We start from the raw sequence: 18897 nt of genomic DNA on the forward strand, positions 1-18897 counted from the left end.
TGAGTCACAGGATTATTATCACAGGCTTATCCTCCTTTCCTCTATATTATGTCAACATTGTCTTCACATGAATACATCATACCTACAAATGTACTTCATATGTTGTCATAATGCTGGTTTTCAGGTCAGTGGGTACTTTGTTTCTCACTGAGTTAAAAGCTCTTTAATTCATGCCTGTGTCTAGAATGGTGGTGTTGGTTTCTGTTTGGGTCTGTAGTCATGGTAATTGTAGTCCACAGTCTTCAATTTGTGCTTTAGGAATCTGTGAACTGGAGCATTGTGGGAAATAGGTAAACATATGTACTTACCTTGGCCCTGTGAAACTGCCTGTGTTTCAGTCTTATGGATAAACACTGTTTTCTGCAAACAAGATGTCTACATCTACATTTCAGTGCAGCTCTGGGGTATCTTACAATTTGGGGAGCAAATGGACAAATGTATAATTACAAATAATTTTTTTATATCCAAGGTCTTGGTTGACAGATTTTATGATACTAAGTCATGTTTATATTCATTTAAGCATTGATGTGGATAGTTATGATGATAGTTGATGGGGTTTATTTAAATATTCATAGCTCACTTAAAATAAGGAACTAAGCTTTAAGGAAGATGGCATGAAGTCTGAAGTCATGTAAGTGAAGTTATGTAACTAAAACTGTACAAATGAAGTCATGTAACTAAAATTGTGTGATTGGAATCGTGTAACTGAAGTTGTGTAACTCTTTGTGAGAATAAGAATGTTTTTACAAGATTACTTTTGATATTTTAACATTTATTACATGATCAGTATTTTCTGAATGTTGTGTTTGATTTATTTGTTTGGTTGAAAAGCAAAGTTCACACCAAATGTCCCTTTCTCTGTGGAGCTGATTTGGCTGCATGGTCTGATTTGACTGCATGGTCTGATTTAGCAGTGTGGTCTTATTTGGCTGAATGATCTGATTTGGCAGCGTGGTCTGATTTGGCTGCATGGTCTGCTGCCTGTTCAGGGTGTTTCCTCAGGACTCGGAAGGCAGCTGAGCTGTTGCTCGACATGTCTGAACACGTGTGTTCACAGCTTGAGCTGTGGCTGATGGAAATGTGCCTCCTTACGGTTCCACACTGGAAGTAATGACATGAATATTAATGACACTAATAGTAATGAAATTAATATTAATGACACTAATAGTAATGAAACTAATATTAATGACACTAAGATTAATGACACTAATAGTAATGACAGTGCTAGTAACGACACTAACAGTAATGACACTATTCTGAACTAAACATGGTTGCTTGTAGGAGTTCTGTAACTGCAGCACTGACAGATCCATGTAGAAGCAACAGTGTTCAAAAACATGAATACATTCAGGCTAAAGTCACTGTCAGGTTGGAGATCAGAGCAAAAACCTCATTAATTTCACACATTCGCCTTTGCAAAGAGCCTCACAGCTTCTGATGGCTGCGTACAATGGCCAAGCGATGAACTGCAGTAGAGGGACGTTATCTTTCACAGCGGAAGCTGGTGGTCTTTAAACGTCTACAAGCCCAGATCAAGCCCTGACTGGCTCACATCAAAGGAACACGGCTGGGTGGAGAACACCTGAATGTTCCTCTTCAACCACAGATGCTGGTAGTTGATAAAGGGTGATGTTTGCTATAGGCACAGCACTGGGAATCACTAAAAAACCATTAGCATCAACTGCCAAAAGAAGAGAATGACATAGATGAACAGACAGCTCTGTGGGTTAATGTGTGTCTTCTGAAAGTATTTTTTTCATTCTGTTTGTATGGCCTTATACAGATACGGAAAATGTTCTTATATTGTTAACAGACAATTGTTTAGAGAAACAACAATAACACCCAATACAGAAGAGGGTAGGGTTTCACTGGAAGCCAGCTGCCCACACCTGACTCAGGACATTCTGCTATGGCCATGGGCTTCTCTGGTGTTGGTCACTCTGACATCCAAACCCACAGACCCAAGCCACCTGGTGTCTCTGAATCAAGCTTATCAGTTGATGGATGAGATAATGGATTTAGCTGAATGAGTCTGTGTGATGTGTGACTAATGATTGAGTGTTTGGAGATTGTGCTTAAATTTGAGCTGTGTGACAGTATAATGTGTTTAATTTTGGGCTGTGGACTGTATTGTGTGTTTAAATTTGAGCTGTGGAAGAAGAGGATCTTGTGGATCCTGGTTTTACTGCATCATCACTGGACGGCCCTTTAAACAACCATCACACCCACTGGACATTATTAAACTAATTATTACACTAATTATTATTGCACTAATAATAATGTCCAGTGATAACATTATTAATAATAATAATGTTAAATGTATTTTGAATAACTGTATTTTGTTATTTTGCTTTGCTATATGTGCTGATGACATTAGTAGCTTCCTCAGAACCAGGACACACTGAAGCCAAATTCTAAAATTTTCTTGTATGACAACACAGTGACTTAAAGCCCTTAAAGCCCTGAAGAGCCACTAAACACGAAGAAACAAATACTGGTTGACTGTTTTTATTAAATTACCAAAGTACTGAAAACAAATAGCTGTCTGTGTGTGTGCTGATAAAGGCCTGACACACCCTGTGTAGCCCAGAATCAGCAGGCAGACTGAAATGCTGGTTAGGTTCTACTGTAGATGATGAGATGTATTTCTGATGGGCGACATTCTTCCAGAACCCAGATATGTATTGCGGTGTATTTCACACTGAACCCACACTAATGGCTTTAGGTTCTGGCACATCTGTTTCTGTGCCCTGTGCGACTCAAAAAGGACTCAGGGTGCGGAGGAACAGGTCTGGATCACACAGTGGAGAACAGTAAAGGGAGGCTGGGTGTGTGAGTGTGAAGATAAGGTTTCAGCCAAGGCTTTCTCCCCTCAGTCATACGCAGGTGCCCCCCGAGACTTCTACTGGGTGTGTGTGTGTGTGTGTGTGTGTGTGTGTGTGTATGCGCTTTCCAGGATGTTGTACAGAGTGAGTTCAGTCTACCACGTCACCGCTAAATAATAGGATTAGATCGTATCCTCAGACAGGTAGCTGTTCTTTTCACTCGCTAAGAAAAAGAAACAAACTGTATGTAATGTTCTCTGTGCTATCAGATCTGTACGAAATGTCCTCGGTTCTATCAGATCTGTATGTAATTCTTCTCACTTTTCCATCTGCCCTGGGTGGTATCTAGACTTGCTGCTTTTCACCTGCTAGGAAAGACTTTACTATGAAAGACTTTTTGTTAAATGTAATTTTGCTGTCTTGTTTTACTTTTAGCCTAGTTACACCTGCCCTCCGTCAAGCTCGTACAGGACTTGTCTCATACAGGACGTTATCTGTTGAGCTCAAACAGAACTTGTACAGGTGTGTTCTTCATAAGATCAGTTGGAATCTGATGGTCATCAGATCTGTGTGATCAGTATGACATCTCTTTAGGGTCTCTATGTGATCAGTATGTGATCAGTATGAGAACTCTATAGCGTCTCTGTGTGATCAGTATGAGACCAATATAGCGTCTCTGTGTGATCAGTATGAGATCTCTACGGGGTTTCTATGTGATCAGTATGTGACCAGTATAAGATCTCTACAAGGTCTCTGTGTGATCAGTATGAGATCTCTATAGGGTCTCTGTGTGATCAGTATAAGATCTCTACAGGGTCTCTGTGTGATCAGTATGAAATCTCTACAGGGTCTCTGTGTGATCAGTATGAGAACTCTATAGCGTCTCTGTGTGATCAGTATGAGACCACTATAGCGTCTCTGTGTGATCAGTATGAGATCCCTATATCAGTATGATATCTCTATACGGCCTCTATGGGGTCTCTGTTCACACTAATTCAAATGTGTATTTTCTCCGTTCACATTAAATTGTTCTCTGTCCACACTAATAGATGCATATTTTCCAGTGCTGGTGACTTTCTTCATATGCAGAATAAAACTATTCAATCCCATAATGCTCTGTTTATAGCTACACAGACCCCATTTCTGAGCATGACAGAGCAGTCTGGGTGTTGAGTGGTCTTAAGTGTGATTGCATGTATTTGTTGTGCAGTTCGTGTGTGTGGAGGGTGGGAGAGTTCAGGTCACTTGTGGTGTGTTAATGACTGGGTGTGCAGATCTAGGCCCTCGGTAATGACTGGGACGCGAGATTACAAGCCTGCAGTCTGAAAGCAGCACAGCTGCTGTGCTATTAGCTGTGCAGGTTCGTGTGGAGAGAAATGCACTTACACAGAGACCCTGTTCAGCAGCAATGTGTAGAACCCTGAACACTGTCGGCCCCTGCAGTCACACACTCAGGGGACCCCTGAACACTGTTGGCCCCTGCAGTCACACTCTCAGGGGACCGCTGAACACTGTCAGCCCCTGCATAACACTCTCAGGGGCTCCTCATAACATCACACGACCACACAGACTGAGATTGTCTGATTCCCTATGCGGATTAAAGTTAGGGTTAAGGTTAAGGTTAGCGTTCGGGTTAAAGTTAGGGTTCGGGCTAAAGTTGGGGTTCGGGTTAAAGTTATGATTCGGGTTAAGGGTTAAGGTTATGAACTGTGACCCCCTCTGATTTCTTGAGACCTTTATGCAGAAGCTGCTTGTTCAATGTGTACAACAATAAGTTATTTTTACAGTTTAATTTTCTCGTTCTAACATGCCTGGATTCTTCCTTGTGCTGAGAATGCCATGAAAATGGAAATCAAAGAGGCCCATTCTATCTTAATCCTCCAATCATGGGGCTCAAAACCCTGAACTATAAGAGAGGAGCTTATAAATGATCTCTCTCTCTCTGTCTGACTTTTTCACATACACACACGCATACATACACACCTCACACTCCTTGGAGAACAGTAATATACACAAATACAACTGGTAATGTCCTGTTCAACTGGTAGGAAACTGCGCAGGTTTTTGTAGATCAAACATGTTCACAGGTTAAATGATCTTAAGCATTATATTTCTTCTGTATGAGCTCCAAGTTCAGCTTTTTTCACAAATTTTGTCTGACATTTGATTGACATCACACTGCAGTGTGAGAACTTACCCATCAGCTGCCTGTGCATGGCGTTACACTGAGAGTGCCATGCCTGGAGTGCACAGTGTCTGAAGTTCACAGTGTCTAGAGTTCACAGTGTCTGAAGTGCACACTCTGGAGTGCACAGTGTCTGAAGTGCACAGTGTCTGAAGTGCATAGTGTCTGAATTGCACACTCTGGAGTGCACAGTGTCTGAAGTGCACAGTGTCTGAAGTGCATAGTGTCTGAATTGCACACTCTGGAGTGCACAGTGTCTGAAGTGCACAGTGTCTGAAGTGCATAGTGTCTGAATTGCACACTCTGGAGTGCACAGTGTCTGAAGTGCACAGTGTCTGAAGTGCATAGTGTCTGAATTGCACACTCTGGAGTGCACAGTGTCTGAAGTGCATAGGGTCTGGAGTGCTTTAAGATCCCAAGAAGGCAATAAGAAGAACTGCAGACTCAGGATGTGGTTTAAGGTAAAGTTTTTAATGGAACAGTCAACTCTCTCTTGCCATATTTAGCTCTCTCTCTCCCTCTTCTGCTCTCCCTCTCTCACACACACACATAAAGAGGACTGGGGAATTCCTCACCACTTCTAAGAAAAGGGTACAGATTTTGTACAACAAAGCTTGAAGTGCTCTCTCTCCCCCTCTCTATCTCTCTATCTTTCTCTCTATCTCTCTTCCCCTCCTCTAACTACCTCCTCTCTCTCTATCTCTTTCCCTCTCCTTACCACTCTATCTCTCCCTCTCCCTCACTCTCTCTCCCTCTTTCGCTCCCACTCTCTCCCTCTATCTATCTACCTCTCTTTTCCCCACTCTCTCCCTCCCTCCTTCTCTCCCTTTTCCTCACTGCCTTTGCTGTTTGTTTCATCCCTCTATCTCTTGCTGGGTAGTGTAACCCCTCCTCTCCTCAGCTGACTTATTCTCATGTAAATGTCTACAGGGTTGAAACACCTTGCCACGCTTGGAACTTGTAGGTGAACTTCCACTGTCACACACCCAGCAAAGAGGAAACACCTTAACCTCAGAGTTCTTCACTTCAGCTGTTCTGAAGGAATTTAATCCAAACTGATTAAGTTGGTTTTATAAGTTTAGATTTTAGATTATATTTTTAATGCCCAATTCCTGATATTTTTGTTGCTATGTGTGAAGATCTTTTGGACCTTGTTTTTTGATGTAAATTGAGAATCTTCATCTGAAGTCGAAACCTTCACCAAGGGATGCGACTCCTGCATGAACGTCTGTGAGCGTGGAACCATTCTGGGTGCTGCTGACATCTGCTGTAGTGGAACTGGGCTGTGATGAAGGGCTGGAGGAGGTGATCAGGTCTGGATCTGACGGGCTGTGACAGCGTGTCTGATAAGGGCGTCTGATGCTGCTGCACTGCCTGATTCTTCTCTGCTCCATCATCAGTGGGCGTTTGACACCATCGAGACCCTGTACAGGTAAACCTCTCACCCAACACAGATACAACACAGACACACCTGTCTCTCAACACAAGTAAACTTCTCACCTAACACAGATAGGACACAGAGACACCTGTCCCCCAACACAGATAAACCTCTCACATAATACAGATACGACACAGATACACCTGTCTCCCAACACAGGTAAACCTCTCACATAATACAGATACGACACACATACACCTGTCTCCCAACACAGGTAAAACTCTCACCTAACACAGATACAACACAAATACACCTGTCTCCCAACATAGGTAAACCTCTCATCTAATACAAATACACCTGTCACCCAGCACAGGTACAGCACAGATACGCATCTCACCCAACACAGTTATACCTCTCACTCAATGCAGGTAAACCTCTTACCTAACACAGGTAAACCTCTCACCTAACACAGATACTACACAGATACACCTTTCACCTGACACGGATAAACCTGTCAACCAACACAGGTATGCCTCTCATCCAAGACAGATACAACACAGATATACCTCTCACCCAACACAGGTGTACCTCTCACCTAACACAGATATGCCTGTCACCCAACACAGGTAAACCTCTCACCCAACACAGGTAAACCTCTCACCTAACAGGTAAATCCTCATGTCTGTTTTTCCAAATCTGTAATTCTGTTTAAATCATTCATTACCAACAAGAAGCAAATGACAATAGCAAGGCATGTTATTTCAATAAACCATAATGTTACAGGATACAGCTTCACAAATATCCTTTTTAGTGCTCATTCTTACTTGCCCTTGTCATGTTAACTGTCAAAGACACGATAACCCATTCTTGTAATGCTTTCTACTTACTGCAGATTTCATATTAAAATGCTGAGGAATTATATGCTTCAAGTTCAGTAAAGTGTTTAAGCTCACTAATGATGGTTTTCTCAGTCAGATGACTGAAGGTAGCGAAGGAGGAAAGTGCTGCTTGTCTTCTGTTCATTCATAAGTAAGGCAACTGCAGCTGAATCGATCTCAGTAAAGAATGGATCTCACTTCTGAAGACAAGACCGTAGGAGATGGAGTCATCCATCCCTCTCTCTCCCAGCCAGTGCCTTCCTGTGTAGATAAAGTGGAGATTAGATTGGTATCCAGGTGCTGTGATCAAACGTTTGGGGCTCTGGTGTCACAAAAGTGTCTTCACCTGAGAGCAGTTATGTACAGCCTTGTTTAAACAACACATACAGCTTGCCACCCTCTGGGTGTCTGAGTGACAGACCATCTTGTTCCCTAAACCCTAGTGACGTCAGTCCTGAACCCTTTGAGTTTCAGAGTTTGCACTTATTTTACTGCTGAAAAGCGAGCAATACACACATCCACACTGCAGTTCAAAACAGCCAGCATGTCTATCTGAACTGTGATGTCCATAGTGATGTAGCCACCCACCAGCAGGGGGCGTGCCTCCCCCTCACCTTCCACTGCTAATGACAGAGTCAGGGCAGCTGCACTGATCGACCCTCCTGTTGGATGTCTTTAGACACAGAGAGGCATCTGCCCAGGCTCGACTACAGCTTCCAGGCATCTGTCAGTCTGTGTACGTCTCTGTTAGTCTTCATGGAGAGTCTGTAGGTCTGTGTAGGTCTCTGTTAGTCTTCATGGAGAGTCTGTAGGTCTGTGTAGGTCTCTGTGAGTCTTCATTGAGAGAATGTAGGTCTGTGTAGGTCTCTGTTAGTCTTCATGGAGAGTTTGTAGGTCTCTGTTCAGTGTCCATGGGTCTCTGTGGGGCCTCTGTAGGTCTTTATGGGTCTGCACATGCAAGTAGACAGAGGAGTGAGAGTGTGATCAGAGGGGAGTGAGATTGTGATCAGAGAGCAGTGATCAGAGAGGAGTCAGAGCCCCAACCTGCTGTGGATTGTGTCAGCGCTGTAACTAGTTCATGTTTGAATCAGTCTCACTCTTTCCTGATACTGGGAGATATGTGATATGGTTTAAATTGTCTTGAGCATGTACTTATGCTACATGTGTACACCGTTTCCTCTAAACTAATCCTTTAATTTTGCACTCACTAGAAGTTTTTCCTCACCTTTGACATTACTTAAGTATTTTGAAAATGTCTTTTTCGTTCTCATATGACTTGCGTATACCATCATGCGTGTGTTTTAAGGAGGACCAGGCCTCAAAGCTGCTCTGTGGGGTTATAAGAACAGGAAGTGTTTTGAAAAGTGCCGTTTGAAAAGTAATGTTTTCTTTCTAAAATGATCTAAAAGATCTGTAGCGTATCCGGGCTCTTTCACCTTTTGAAATCTGATCTATAAAGTCTCGTCTGCATTGCCTCTCTTTGATTTCTGAGGTGAATCAAAACAAAGCAAAAGTCTTGCCCTTTGAACCTGAAACCTCTGCTCAAGTAAACAGATCAGACAGACATTTTCTGCATTTGACTTAGTTATTTATCAGTATGATAGTGTGCATGCACTACATTCATGTGCCTTGAAGAGTGAGAGTGATACAGTGTGATACAGCGTGATACAAAGTGATATAGTGTGATACAGTGTGAGTATGAGGTTGATCCTGTCGGTTCCTCCCTCGTTAGTGGCGTATGGGAGTGTATACCTTAAGGGAAAATTTTATGTAAGACCCTTATTAAGAGAATGTTTGGGTGTATTTGTTCCACAGATCTGCTGCCACTTGATCTCCTGCAACGGGTCCTTCCGGCTGGAGGGGGAGTGCAGGGGCGCGTGCGGATGGTGCAGTCCCAGGGCTCCCGGGGCGTGGCGTTTGCCGGCCCTCCAAACAGGCTGAGCTTCCCAGCAGCTCAGCTCTTCACCCACTGCCACTCCTTCCCTGCCGAATTTTCCATCGTTCTTACCCTGAAGATTCCACGATTGCTCCGTAATGTGAGAGAATGACACACACACACACACACACACACACACATACGTAGAGCAAGAAAGATTCTCTCTCACAATTGAGAACTGTTTGTTTGACTGATTTTGTGTGTGTCTGACTGGCCAGTCATGGCTACCCTAATAAAGCTGTGTAGTGTGTGTGATTGTGTGTGTCTGCATGCTCCTCCCTGCACCCTAGAGTTTTCTAGTTCAGAGTACGCTCTCTGTGTGTGTGTGTCAGTGGTTGAGGTTTCTTGTTGTGAGTATGCTGTGTATGATTGGTTGCTGCTTCTCACCAGAATGTGATTGAATGTAAAAGTTGTATGTGTTATAAATAGAACTTCGTTCATGCCAGACGTGTGTGTGCAGAAGACTGCCTGTCTGTGCTAGAGTGCTAATCTGAGTGTGTGTTTGAGTGTGTGCAGAAGGATGAGTATATCTTCACTCTCCTCCGAGGCAAGTCAGATCAGCTTTTGGTAGGCATGCGACTGTCCTACGACAAACTCCACTTCCTGCAGCAGACGCAGGGCACCACCAGGCGGGTGACGTTCAGGGCCGTGGGTGTGGCAGATGGTCACTGGCATACGCTGGTCCTGGCAGTGACAGGACGCTATGCCATACTCACCCTGGACTGCAACGCTCCCCTCGAGCTGTAAGTTGTTCCTACAACTGGACTAGAGTGATGGTTTCGTCTGTCTGGTGTTTGAGTTCAGACATTTATTCTGTTTTATGTTTATCCTTTAAACCCAGGCAGATGGAGAAACCTTTTCCTGAGGATTTAGACACTAAAGGCTCCACATTCTTCATAGGCAGCAGAAGAAGATGGAACGGTTTGTTCTCTGTAAGGGTTAATGTTAGGGTTAGGGTTAGGGTTAAAGTTAGTGTTAGGGCTAGGGATAGAGTTAGGGTCAGTGTTAGGGTTAGGGTTAAAGTTATGGTTAAAGTTAGGGTTAGGGTTATGGTTAAAGTAAGTGTTAAAGTTAGTGTTAGGGTTAGAGTTAGGGTTAGGGTTAGGGTTAGAGTTAGGGTTAAAGTTAGGGTTAGGGTTAGGGTTAGGGTTATGTATGATTTAAATGAGTTTTGTTACTGTGACCTTATGTTTTGTTACATAATGTGTAGCCATCTTGGCTCAGACTTTCAAAAAATGTGTTTGTGTCAACAGTACAAATGTAGTTCCATCTGCTTAAACATTTCCACTGGAAAGGATCCAGTTGCTACATGTGCAGCCAGAACTCAGAGTTTTACAAATGTACTGCCTTGCACACAGATGACATTTTCAAACTTTAACTAATTTTTAATATGTGTATTGTATTTACTAACCGTGTATGTATGTTATTGTGACATCACATTTGCTCTTCTGTCTCTGGTTTGTAGGGTCTGATGAGACAACTGGTTCTGTGGCCTGGTTCTGACGCTTCAACACGACTCTGCCCTGCCTCTGACCCAAGACTGTCTGTGCTCCTGGTCCCACAGGTTCTGTTATACCTATCAATCAAACCACCTGCCAATCAGCTTCCCCTTTACCCCTACGGTAATAATTTGGACTCAAAATTCTAGACACAAGGTGCTGTCTTAAAACATGAAACACATGTAACACAATGAACACACATAACACACTGAATACATGTAGTACATGTAACACATTGAACACATGTAACACATGTAGCAAACTGAACACGTAGCACATCTAACACATTGAACACAAGTAGCGCATGTAACACACTGAACACAAGCAGCGCATGTAACACACTGAACACATGTAGTACATATAACACACTGAACACATGTAACACACTAAACACATGTAACACAGTGAACACATGTATCACATGTAACACACTAAACACATGTAACACACTGAACACATGTAGCACATGTAACACACTGAACACACATAGCACATGTAACACTCTGAACACATGTACCACATAACAAACTGAACACATGTAGCACATGTAACACACTGAACACATTTAACACATTGAACACATGTAACACACGTAACACACGTAACACACTAAACACATGTAGCATATTTGTTACACATTAAAATCAGAGGGGTTGCTACCCTTGCTTCATTTTTCTTATGTGTTATGGCGAGGGGAGGGATGTTACAGTGATGGCGAGGGGAGGGGTGTTACGGTGATGGGGAGGGGAGGGGTGTTACGGTGATGGCAAGGGGAGGGGTGTTACATCAGGTACAAACCCAGAGTCAAGATCTCATTATTTTGCTGCAGCCACTCAGAGATTCCAAACACAATAATTCCAACAGACTGAGTGGTTTAGACCTGTGTGGGGCTGCAGAGATTACTGTGTCTGGAGGTTTGTGCTCTCTTTCAGTGACACCCAGCAGTCTAGCGGCAAGCAGAAACACTTCTGCGGCTCTTCTAAGTGGTTCTTATTGGTGAAGTTTGAGACTTTGGGACTTTGAACAGATAAATATAATTTGTAAAATTCATGCAGAACATTTTCACATCAAAATTTTCTGGATGAATGCTAAGGCACTGACATTTGGCCAGCAGGGTCATGAGCAGGGGTAACCCTAACTCTAACCTTAACCCCAGCAGGAGGTCAATATTCTACTATTACTTTCATCACAGCAGACCTGCTGTCACCAGTAGCTCAAAGGTGAGGATTAAAAGGATTTATTTTCTCCTTCTCCATCCTCCCTCTCTCTCTCCCTCCCTTGCTCCCTCCTGTTCCCCCGTTTCTAGAGGCTGAGGTGCGGATTTCACTGCGGACGCCCCCCATCTGTGGTAGCACAGAGGAGGGTCAGCTGTGGTTGAGCCCCCTGCAGAGAGCTCTGTACCTCTGTGATGGCATCATGTGGATCACTGTGCTGCATGGTCAGCATCTCCTACACACACACACATACACACACACACACCCACAGACACACACTCGCGCACACACACACAGACACGCACATGTGCGCACACACACACACATACACACACTGTCTCTGTGTAACAGGTACATTCTCCACAGAGAAAGAAAGGCTGGACTACCTGGAGGATCACCAGGACGTCTTCACCAGCTCCGAGACGTTCGACGTCGAGGTGTTCCACATCCCGTTTCAGGGTATTTTCATTGCTACAGCCAACCGTGACTCCAGCCTTGGATCGGCCATCTACAGGTGGACCAACGGCAGGTTTGAGCAGTACCAGAACATCAGAACATACAACGCGCAGGCCTGGAAGTTCTTTACGGTGGGCAACAAGGTTTGTGTCCTCCTTTCATCTGACTGTACAGTGGGAGATCAACAGGGAGAGAGAAACAGGGAGAGATAAACAGGGAGAGATAAACAGGGTGAGAAACGGTGAAACAACAACACAGCATCTGTCATATACTTCCTATTATACACGCTCTGATGAGGTTGGTGCAGGTTTGATGTGCTGTAGATAAAACACAAGCCCTCTGCTCCTCTGCTCCTCACAGATCCAGCTGTTGGGAGATGCTGTTTGATGTGATTTATTCAGCAGCAAAGGGAGAAACTTTATTTATTGTCATAAATCACATGTGTAAAAGCAGAGGGGGGAATGTTGTGTGATGTTGAATGGAGGGTGCGCTGGTCTACAAGCCTCACATCACCTGGTAACAGGATTTATATCACAGCTGCTGGCAGAGGCAGTAAACCTTCATGTACCTGAGACTTTAGACTGCAGATGAGATGTCCAATTAAAGCAAAAAAGAGGAGGGAAGCATAAGGGCAACTATGGGTATTAACAATTGTCATCAGACACCCTCCATTAAACTCCCACCACTAAACACCTTCACTGAACACCTTTCACTAAACACCCTTCACTAAACAACCTCCATTACACACCTTCAATAACCACCTTTCAATAAACAACCTCCACTAAACACCCTTCACTAAACACCTTCACTAAACACCCTTCGTCAAACACCCTTCACTAAACACCTTTTACTAAACACCCTTCACCAAACACCCTTCACTAAACACCCTTAAATAAACACCCTTCACTAAACATCCTTCATTAAACACCCTTCACCATACACCCTTCACTAAACACCCTTCACCAAACACCCTTCCTCAGCCGTCATCTACAGGTGGATAGGAACTCAGATCTGGAGGAAGTAGAAGTACTCTAACCTTAACTTTGACCTTACTGAACACAGGAGCTCCGTGTATCCTCAAACTGTCATCAGTGATAGTGCTACACTAAAAAACAAAGCATGTGTAAAACCCATGTGAATGAGTCCTATTCCAGGCCAAGTGTGTAATTGTGTCCTGTTTCAGGCCTGTGTCCATTGTATCCTGTTGCAGGCCCTGTGTAATTGTGTCCCGTTCCAGGCTCGTGTATAATTGTATCCTGTTCCTGGCCCATGTGTAATTGTGTCCTGTTCCAGGCCCGTGTGTAAATATATTCTATTCCAGGCCTGTGTGTAATAGTGTCCTGTCCCATGTGTAACTGCCAGTGTTCTGCTGTGCTAGAGCTTCCTGGTTGTTGCCAACTCCAGAGCAGCCAGCCCTGGTGAGCGGGAGTTCTCCGTCATCTATAAGTGGAGTGAGCGTAAGCTGAGGTTTGTGGCCTACCAGATGCTGCACACCTACAGCGCTCGTGACTGGGAAGCCTTCCATATCCACCATGAGGCCTTCCTCGCAGTGGCCAATCACAGGCAAGGTGAGGCCCACTCACGTGCTCTCTTTACACTGGCCCACTCACGTGCTCTCTTTACACTGGCTTTGTGTTGTGTATCTCCCATCACTGACGTAGCATGTAGTGCATATGAAGTGTAGTTTTGCTCTCGTACAAAAGTCTTTAATTAATTTTAGGAGACTGCTGACCCAAATGCATTTACCACAAACTGAACGCGCATTGAATGAGCACCAAACAGCTTTGTCCTGCGCATCACCTGTTCTGAGCACAAACGATGTCTCTGACTCTCCTTTTGCCTTATGAAAAGGCAAAAGTGAAATCACCTCACTCTTCAGCGAGTGCTATGCCATTCATCAGGTCCTCTGGGCTGCTGTGTGTGTGTGTGTGTGTGTGTGTGTGTGTGTGTTTGTGTGTGAGTGTGCGTTTGTGTGTGCGTGTGTGCGTGTGTGAACATGAAAGGCCCAGAAGGGGCCCTAACACCTGCACCAGCTGCAGCACTGACAGAATCCTGGGCTGTCCACACAGATGCCTGAGTGTAAACAAGCCATCCAACAGTAGGGAGTCAGTAATGACAGTTAGGAGAGGACCATCTCTGTTAGTTCAGTTACAGAGGAGGTCTCCTGGTGTCAGGGGAGGGTATGTCCTATCATATTCTGAGACTTTATATAAAGACTAATATACTACTATTACTATTATTACTACTATAATTCTTTTAAAAATATTTATTACATTTATTATTATTACCACACACACACACACACACACACACACACACACACACACACACACACACACACACGCGCGCGCACACACACACACACACACACTTTTATTTATTTATTTATGTATTTTTAAGGGGAAATGAACCACAATATTGACAGTGTGATCTACAAGTGGAACCCAAACACCAAGATGTTTGAAGTGAATCAGACCATCGCCACATCCGGAGCATATGACTGGGAATTCTTCACTATCGGGCCATACTACTTCCTGGTGGTCGCTAACACCTTTAATGGAAAGTCCACAGACATCAACTCCGCCATCTACATCTGGACTGGAGGGTCCTTTCAGACACTCCAGCTCATTACGGTAACTCATCTGCCACAGAGAATGTCAGAGAGAAAGTGGAGTTGGATTTCCACACCAATCCCTTGCAACAAAACCCCATATATCAGCCATTTCCCCTTTTTGTGTAATCAGTTATTTTAGTTTTTGATTTTGTACTTTTACATTAATTTACATTAACTTTAATTTGATTGTAACATCATTATCTAACAATTTTGGTGAGCAAAATAGTGAATTCCGGGCCTCTTTTTGTAATAGTCTACTAGTTTAATCTAGTAACCAACATTCAAACTTGGAAAAGTCCATAAAATCATGATGAAAAGTTTCAACATGACCCAGGGTTTCCTCAGAAGACATACATGACAGGGGTTTGGGAAGCTTCAAAGAGTTTATTGTTTGTAATTTCTATAACACAACAATAAATGAATATCACAGAATGTGCTATGGGATGATTAGAACAGGTCTTAAAGGTGGGGGAAAGCTTAATAAAACCCCCCAGACATGAAATTCAAAGGAACCATTATGACAAGTCTTATGGGTGGGGTGAATCAGGGGACAGATTCTCCCCCTGGCAAGGACACATATTATACCCTTCACACACTCATAACACCAGGATATAAACACAGAGGATACAGACATTAGCGGAAAGAACGTTTATTTCCCTTCATAACATTTAATGACCACAGTGAAACTGTCATATTCAGGTTAATGTGGAAACTCAAATATTAATATTAGTATCACATATATTCAAAACAACTCAGAACCTCAAAAAGAAAAAAGGTATTTAAACATGTATGTATTTAAACATTTTTCTGGGTTTTACCATTAGCAATATCATGTGTAGTTTTTGTTGTATCCAGGTTAAATACACCCAATTAACTAACCCTAATGCAATTTTTTAGGTTTCATGAAAAAGCTGATAAAATTCAGCACCTACATAACTGCATTATAAGCAGGTAATGATCCAGGCCTCCATATAGCACGTATTGTAGGGTTTCCATGAATAGGTCTTCCCCGAACAGTGGAGTGGGCATGTGTTGAAACACAACTACACCCTTTAATTTGTGAAAGGTATAACTACTATTAAAGAGTACAGGTGAAACCAGTTAGCACGTGTTCATGTCAGCTGAAACATCACAATCCTTGCAGGCTTATGAGTCATGGTTCAGAGGGGTTTTCCAAGGTTGCTATTTCTGATAATACAAGATTTCCTTGTGATTAATTCTGTTGGGCAGAAACATGTTATCCTAACACACTGTGCTTTTCCAAGGCACTTTATCAGTTGAGTGAGAATATCTCTGACTGCTGTGAGTGTGTTACCAGACCTTTGGGGCAGTAGACTGGGAGATGTTCCAGATCGGGGGCAGAGTCTTCCTGGCTGTAGCTAACAGTCAGCAGCTGGACGATGCAGGTTCGGTTCTCTACACCATCAACTCCACTATCTATGAACTCAATATCACCTCTCAGAGGTTTGTGAAATTCCAGGACATCACAACGAGCAGGTAGAGTGAAGCTAGCTTACCATGCCCTTCAAGACTGTTCTCTACACTTCACTAACACTGTGCATTAACACTGTTTTTTCATCTTTGCCTTTGCCAGTGCTCTGGACTGGGAGTTTTTCACTGTGGGTGATGATAAATTCTTGGTGGTAGCCAACTCCTATGATGGGAAGTCCTATTCACTGAACAGTGTTGTGTACAGGTGAAGTCTTTGAGCCCCTTTGGTCATGTGACAACAAAGAAACAAACAACAAATCTTAATGTTTAACTTAATGTCTCCTATACATATGATATCCTTTATCTCTCAGCAGTATATAATGACCCTGGTTTTCTAACCTTGTCATTCTATTACCCTGGTTTATTCTGTCTGGAGCAAGGAAACAGTTAAGCCAAGTTCCAAAATGCCCTCATATGAGTAAGTCATGTATAATGAGTCTGTGCGTGTGTGTGTGTGTATGTGTGTGTGTGTGTATGCCTGTGTGCGCGTGCGTGTGTGTGTGTGTGTGCCTGTGTGTGCGTGTCTGTGTGTGTGTGTGTGTATGTGTGTGTGCGTGTATGCGTGTGTGTGTGTATGTGTGTGTATGTGTGTGTGTGCGTGCATGCGTGTGTGCCTGTGTGTGTGTGCGTGTGTGTGTGTGTGTATGTGTATGTGTGTGTGCGTGCATGCGTGTGTGCCTGTGTGTGTGTGCGTGTGTGTTTGCCTGTGTGTGTGTATGTTTATGTGTGTGTGCGTGCATGCGTGTGTGCCTGTGTGTGTGTGCGTGTGTGTGTGTGTATGTGTGTGTGTGCGTGCGTGCTTGTGTGTGTGTGCCTGTGTGTGCGTGTGTGTATGTGTGTGTGTGTGTGCATGCGTGTGTGCCTGTGTGTGTGTGCGTGTGTGTGTGTGTGTATGTGTATGTGTGTGTGCGTGCATGTGTGTGTGCCTGTGTGTGTGTGCCTGTGTGTGTGTGCGTGTGTGTGTGTGTGCCTGTGTGTGCGTGTGTGTGTATGTTTATGTGTGTGTGCGTGCATGCGTGTGTGCCTGTGTGTGTGTGCGTGTGTGTGTGTGCGTGTGTGTGTATGTGTGTGTGTGTATGTGTGTGTGTGCGTGCATGCGTGTGTGTATGTGTGTGTGTTTGCAGATGGCAGGGCTATGAAGGATTTGTCCCTGTTCACAGCGTGCGTACTAACGGCTGCAGAGATTGGGAGTTCTTCCGTTCAGCAGACAGTTCCTACCTCGTGTCCTCCAGTGCTAGAACAGCCTTCTCCAAAGTCCTCAAACTGAAGACCTACTAGTGGCACTGAAACACTGACACTACACAGGCCTCATTTAACTACCTGTAAACAACATACAAACACCACAACCCAAACCTCTGCTGTTAAGGCACAAAAACACAGGCTGTCCCTAGCATACGCTTCCCTGTCTTGTGTCGAATCTCAGCTGAGGAAAGAATAGGACAGTTTGAAAAACAAATACATTTCTACATTTATCATAAAGTGTAAAGTATTGAATTAAGAATAACAATACAGTCCAATGAAATGCTAGTTTATATAATTATAATCTATTGTTTCTATAAATGCTCCAAGCAGGGATACATTTGCACATCATTTAGCAGTAACTGCTGTTAATCATATTCTCATTAATGTGTGTGGTTATATATGTACTGTTAAACATTATATTGGCAGCTATCAGGTTAAGCAATTAAGTGAAACTCCATAAACAACAAAAGCATTTATTCTTTAAATATTCTAAGTATTCAGACATGTCTGGCCCTTTATGACACTGATAATGGGTAATGTTTTCTTTAGTGTTTAATGTGTATTAATGTGTATTTTAATGTGTACACTATTTTAAAGTGAAAAAGACATTTCTTTGTATAATTATAATTTATTTTCAAGTCTTTGATATGGTTTGTGTGAGTTCCCCTCTATAATATTACTAGTGTAGTCAGAGTTTTATGTTCCCTTTGTAATGTGACTCTGAGCTGTCATAAGCTACTGGTTCCTTGACTGGTTTGTGGAACCCATCACAGAATAAAGAATATCTAGTAAAAAACAGGATGAATGAAGCCTCATTTTACTTCTCTGTTATAATTATTTTTGTTTTTGTGTCTATTGTTATTCTTATTTGTTTATTTCTCAAATTATTTTACCTTTTGGAGACGTTGAGGAAAAACATTTCATCTGATAAACTAGATGCTCTCAATCATTTTTCCTGGCAGAGGAATTTAATGAATTCTACACCAACCCTATAAAGTACTTTGGTTAAACAGCAGTCAAGACTTCCTGCTTCTGAATAATTTGACAAGGAATGCGTTTGCAGACATTTAGCTGAAACCAGTTTAGAAAGTGAGTGAGTTTATCTTTAAACCTGTCACCCTCAAAACTTTTTCTAAGGTTAGATATTTACATTTAAGACAGAGGAAGTTAGTGATTAAA

At 43.0% G+C, this 18897-nt stretch overlaps 1 protein-coding gene across 1 annotated transcript; it reads left to right on the top strand.

Moving 5' to 3' along the window:
* The first annotated feature begins 6369 nt into the window (after positions 1-6369).
* tspearb (thrombospondin-type laminin G domain and EAR repeats b) lies at positions 6370-17754 on the top strand. The gene is made up of 12 exons (XM_027005645.2): positions 6370-6442; positions 9082-9302; positions 9719-9945; positions 10044-10134; positions 10668-10824; positions 12008-12139; positions 12282-12514; positions 13750-13939; positions 14772-15004; positions 16304-16482; positions 16580-16681; positions 17601-17754. Exons 1-12 carry the CDS (start codon positions 6370-6372, stop codon positions 17752-17754), a joined length of 1992 nt encoding a protein of 663 aa, XP_026861446.2.
* Positions 17755-18897: the final 1143 nt, after the last annotated feature.

Source organism: Electrophorus electricus, chromosome 2 (genome assembly GCF_013358815.1).
Source record: "Electrophorus electricus isolate fEleEle1 chromosome 2, fEleEle1.pri, whole genome shotgun sequence".
Lineage (NCBI taxonomy): Eukaryota > Metazoa > Chordata > Actinopteri > Gymnotiformes > Gymnotidae > Electrophorus > Electrophorus electricus.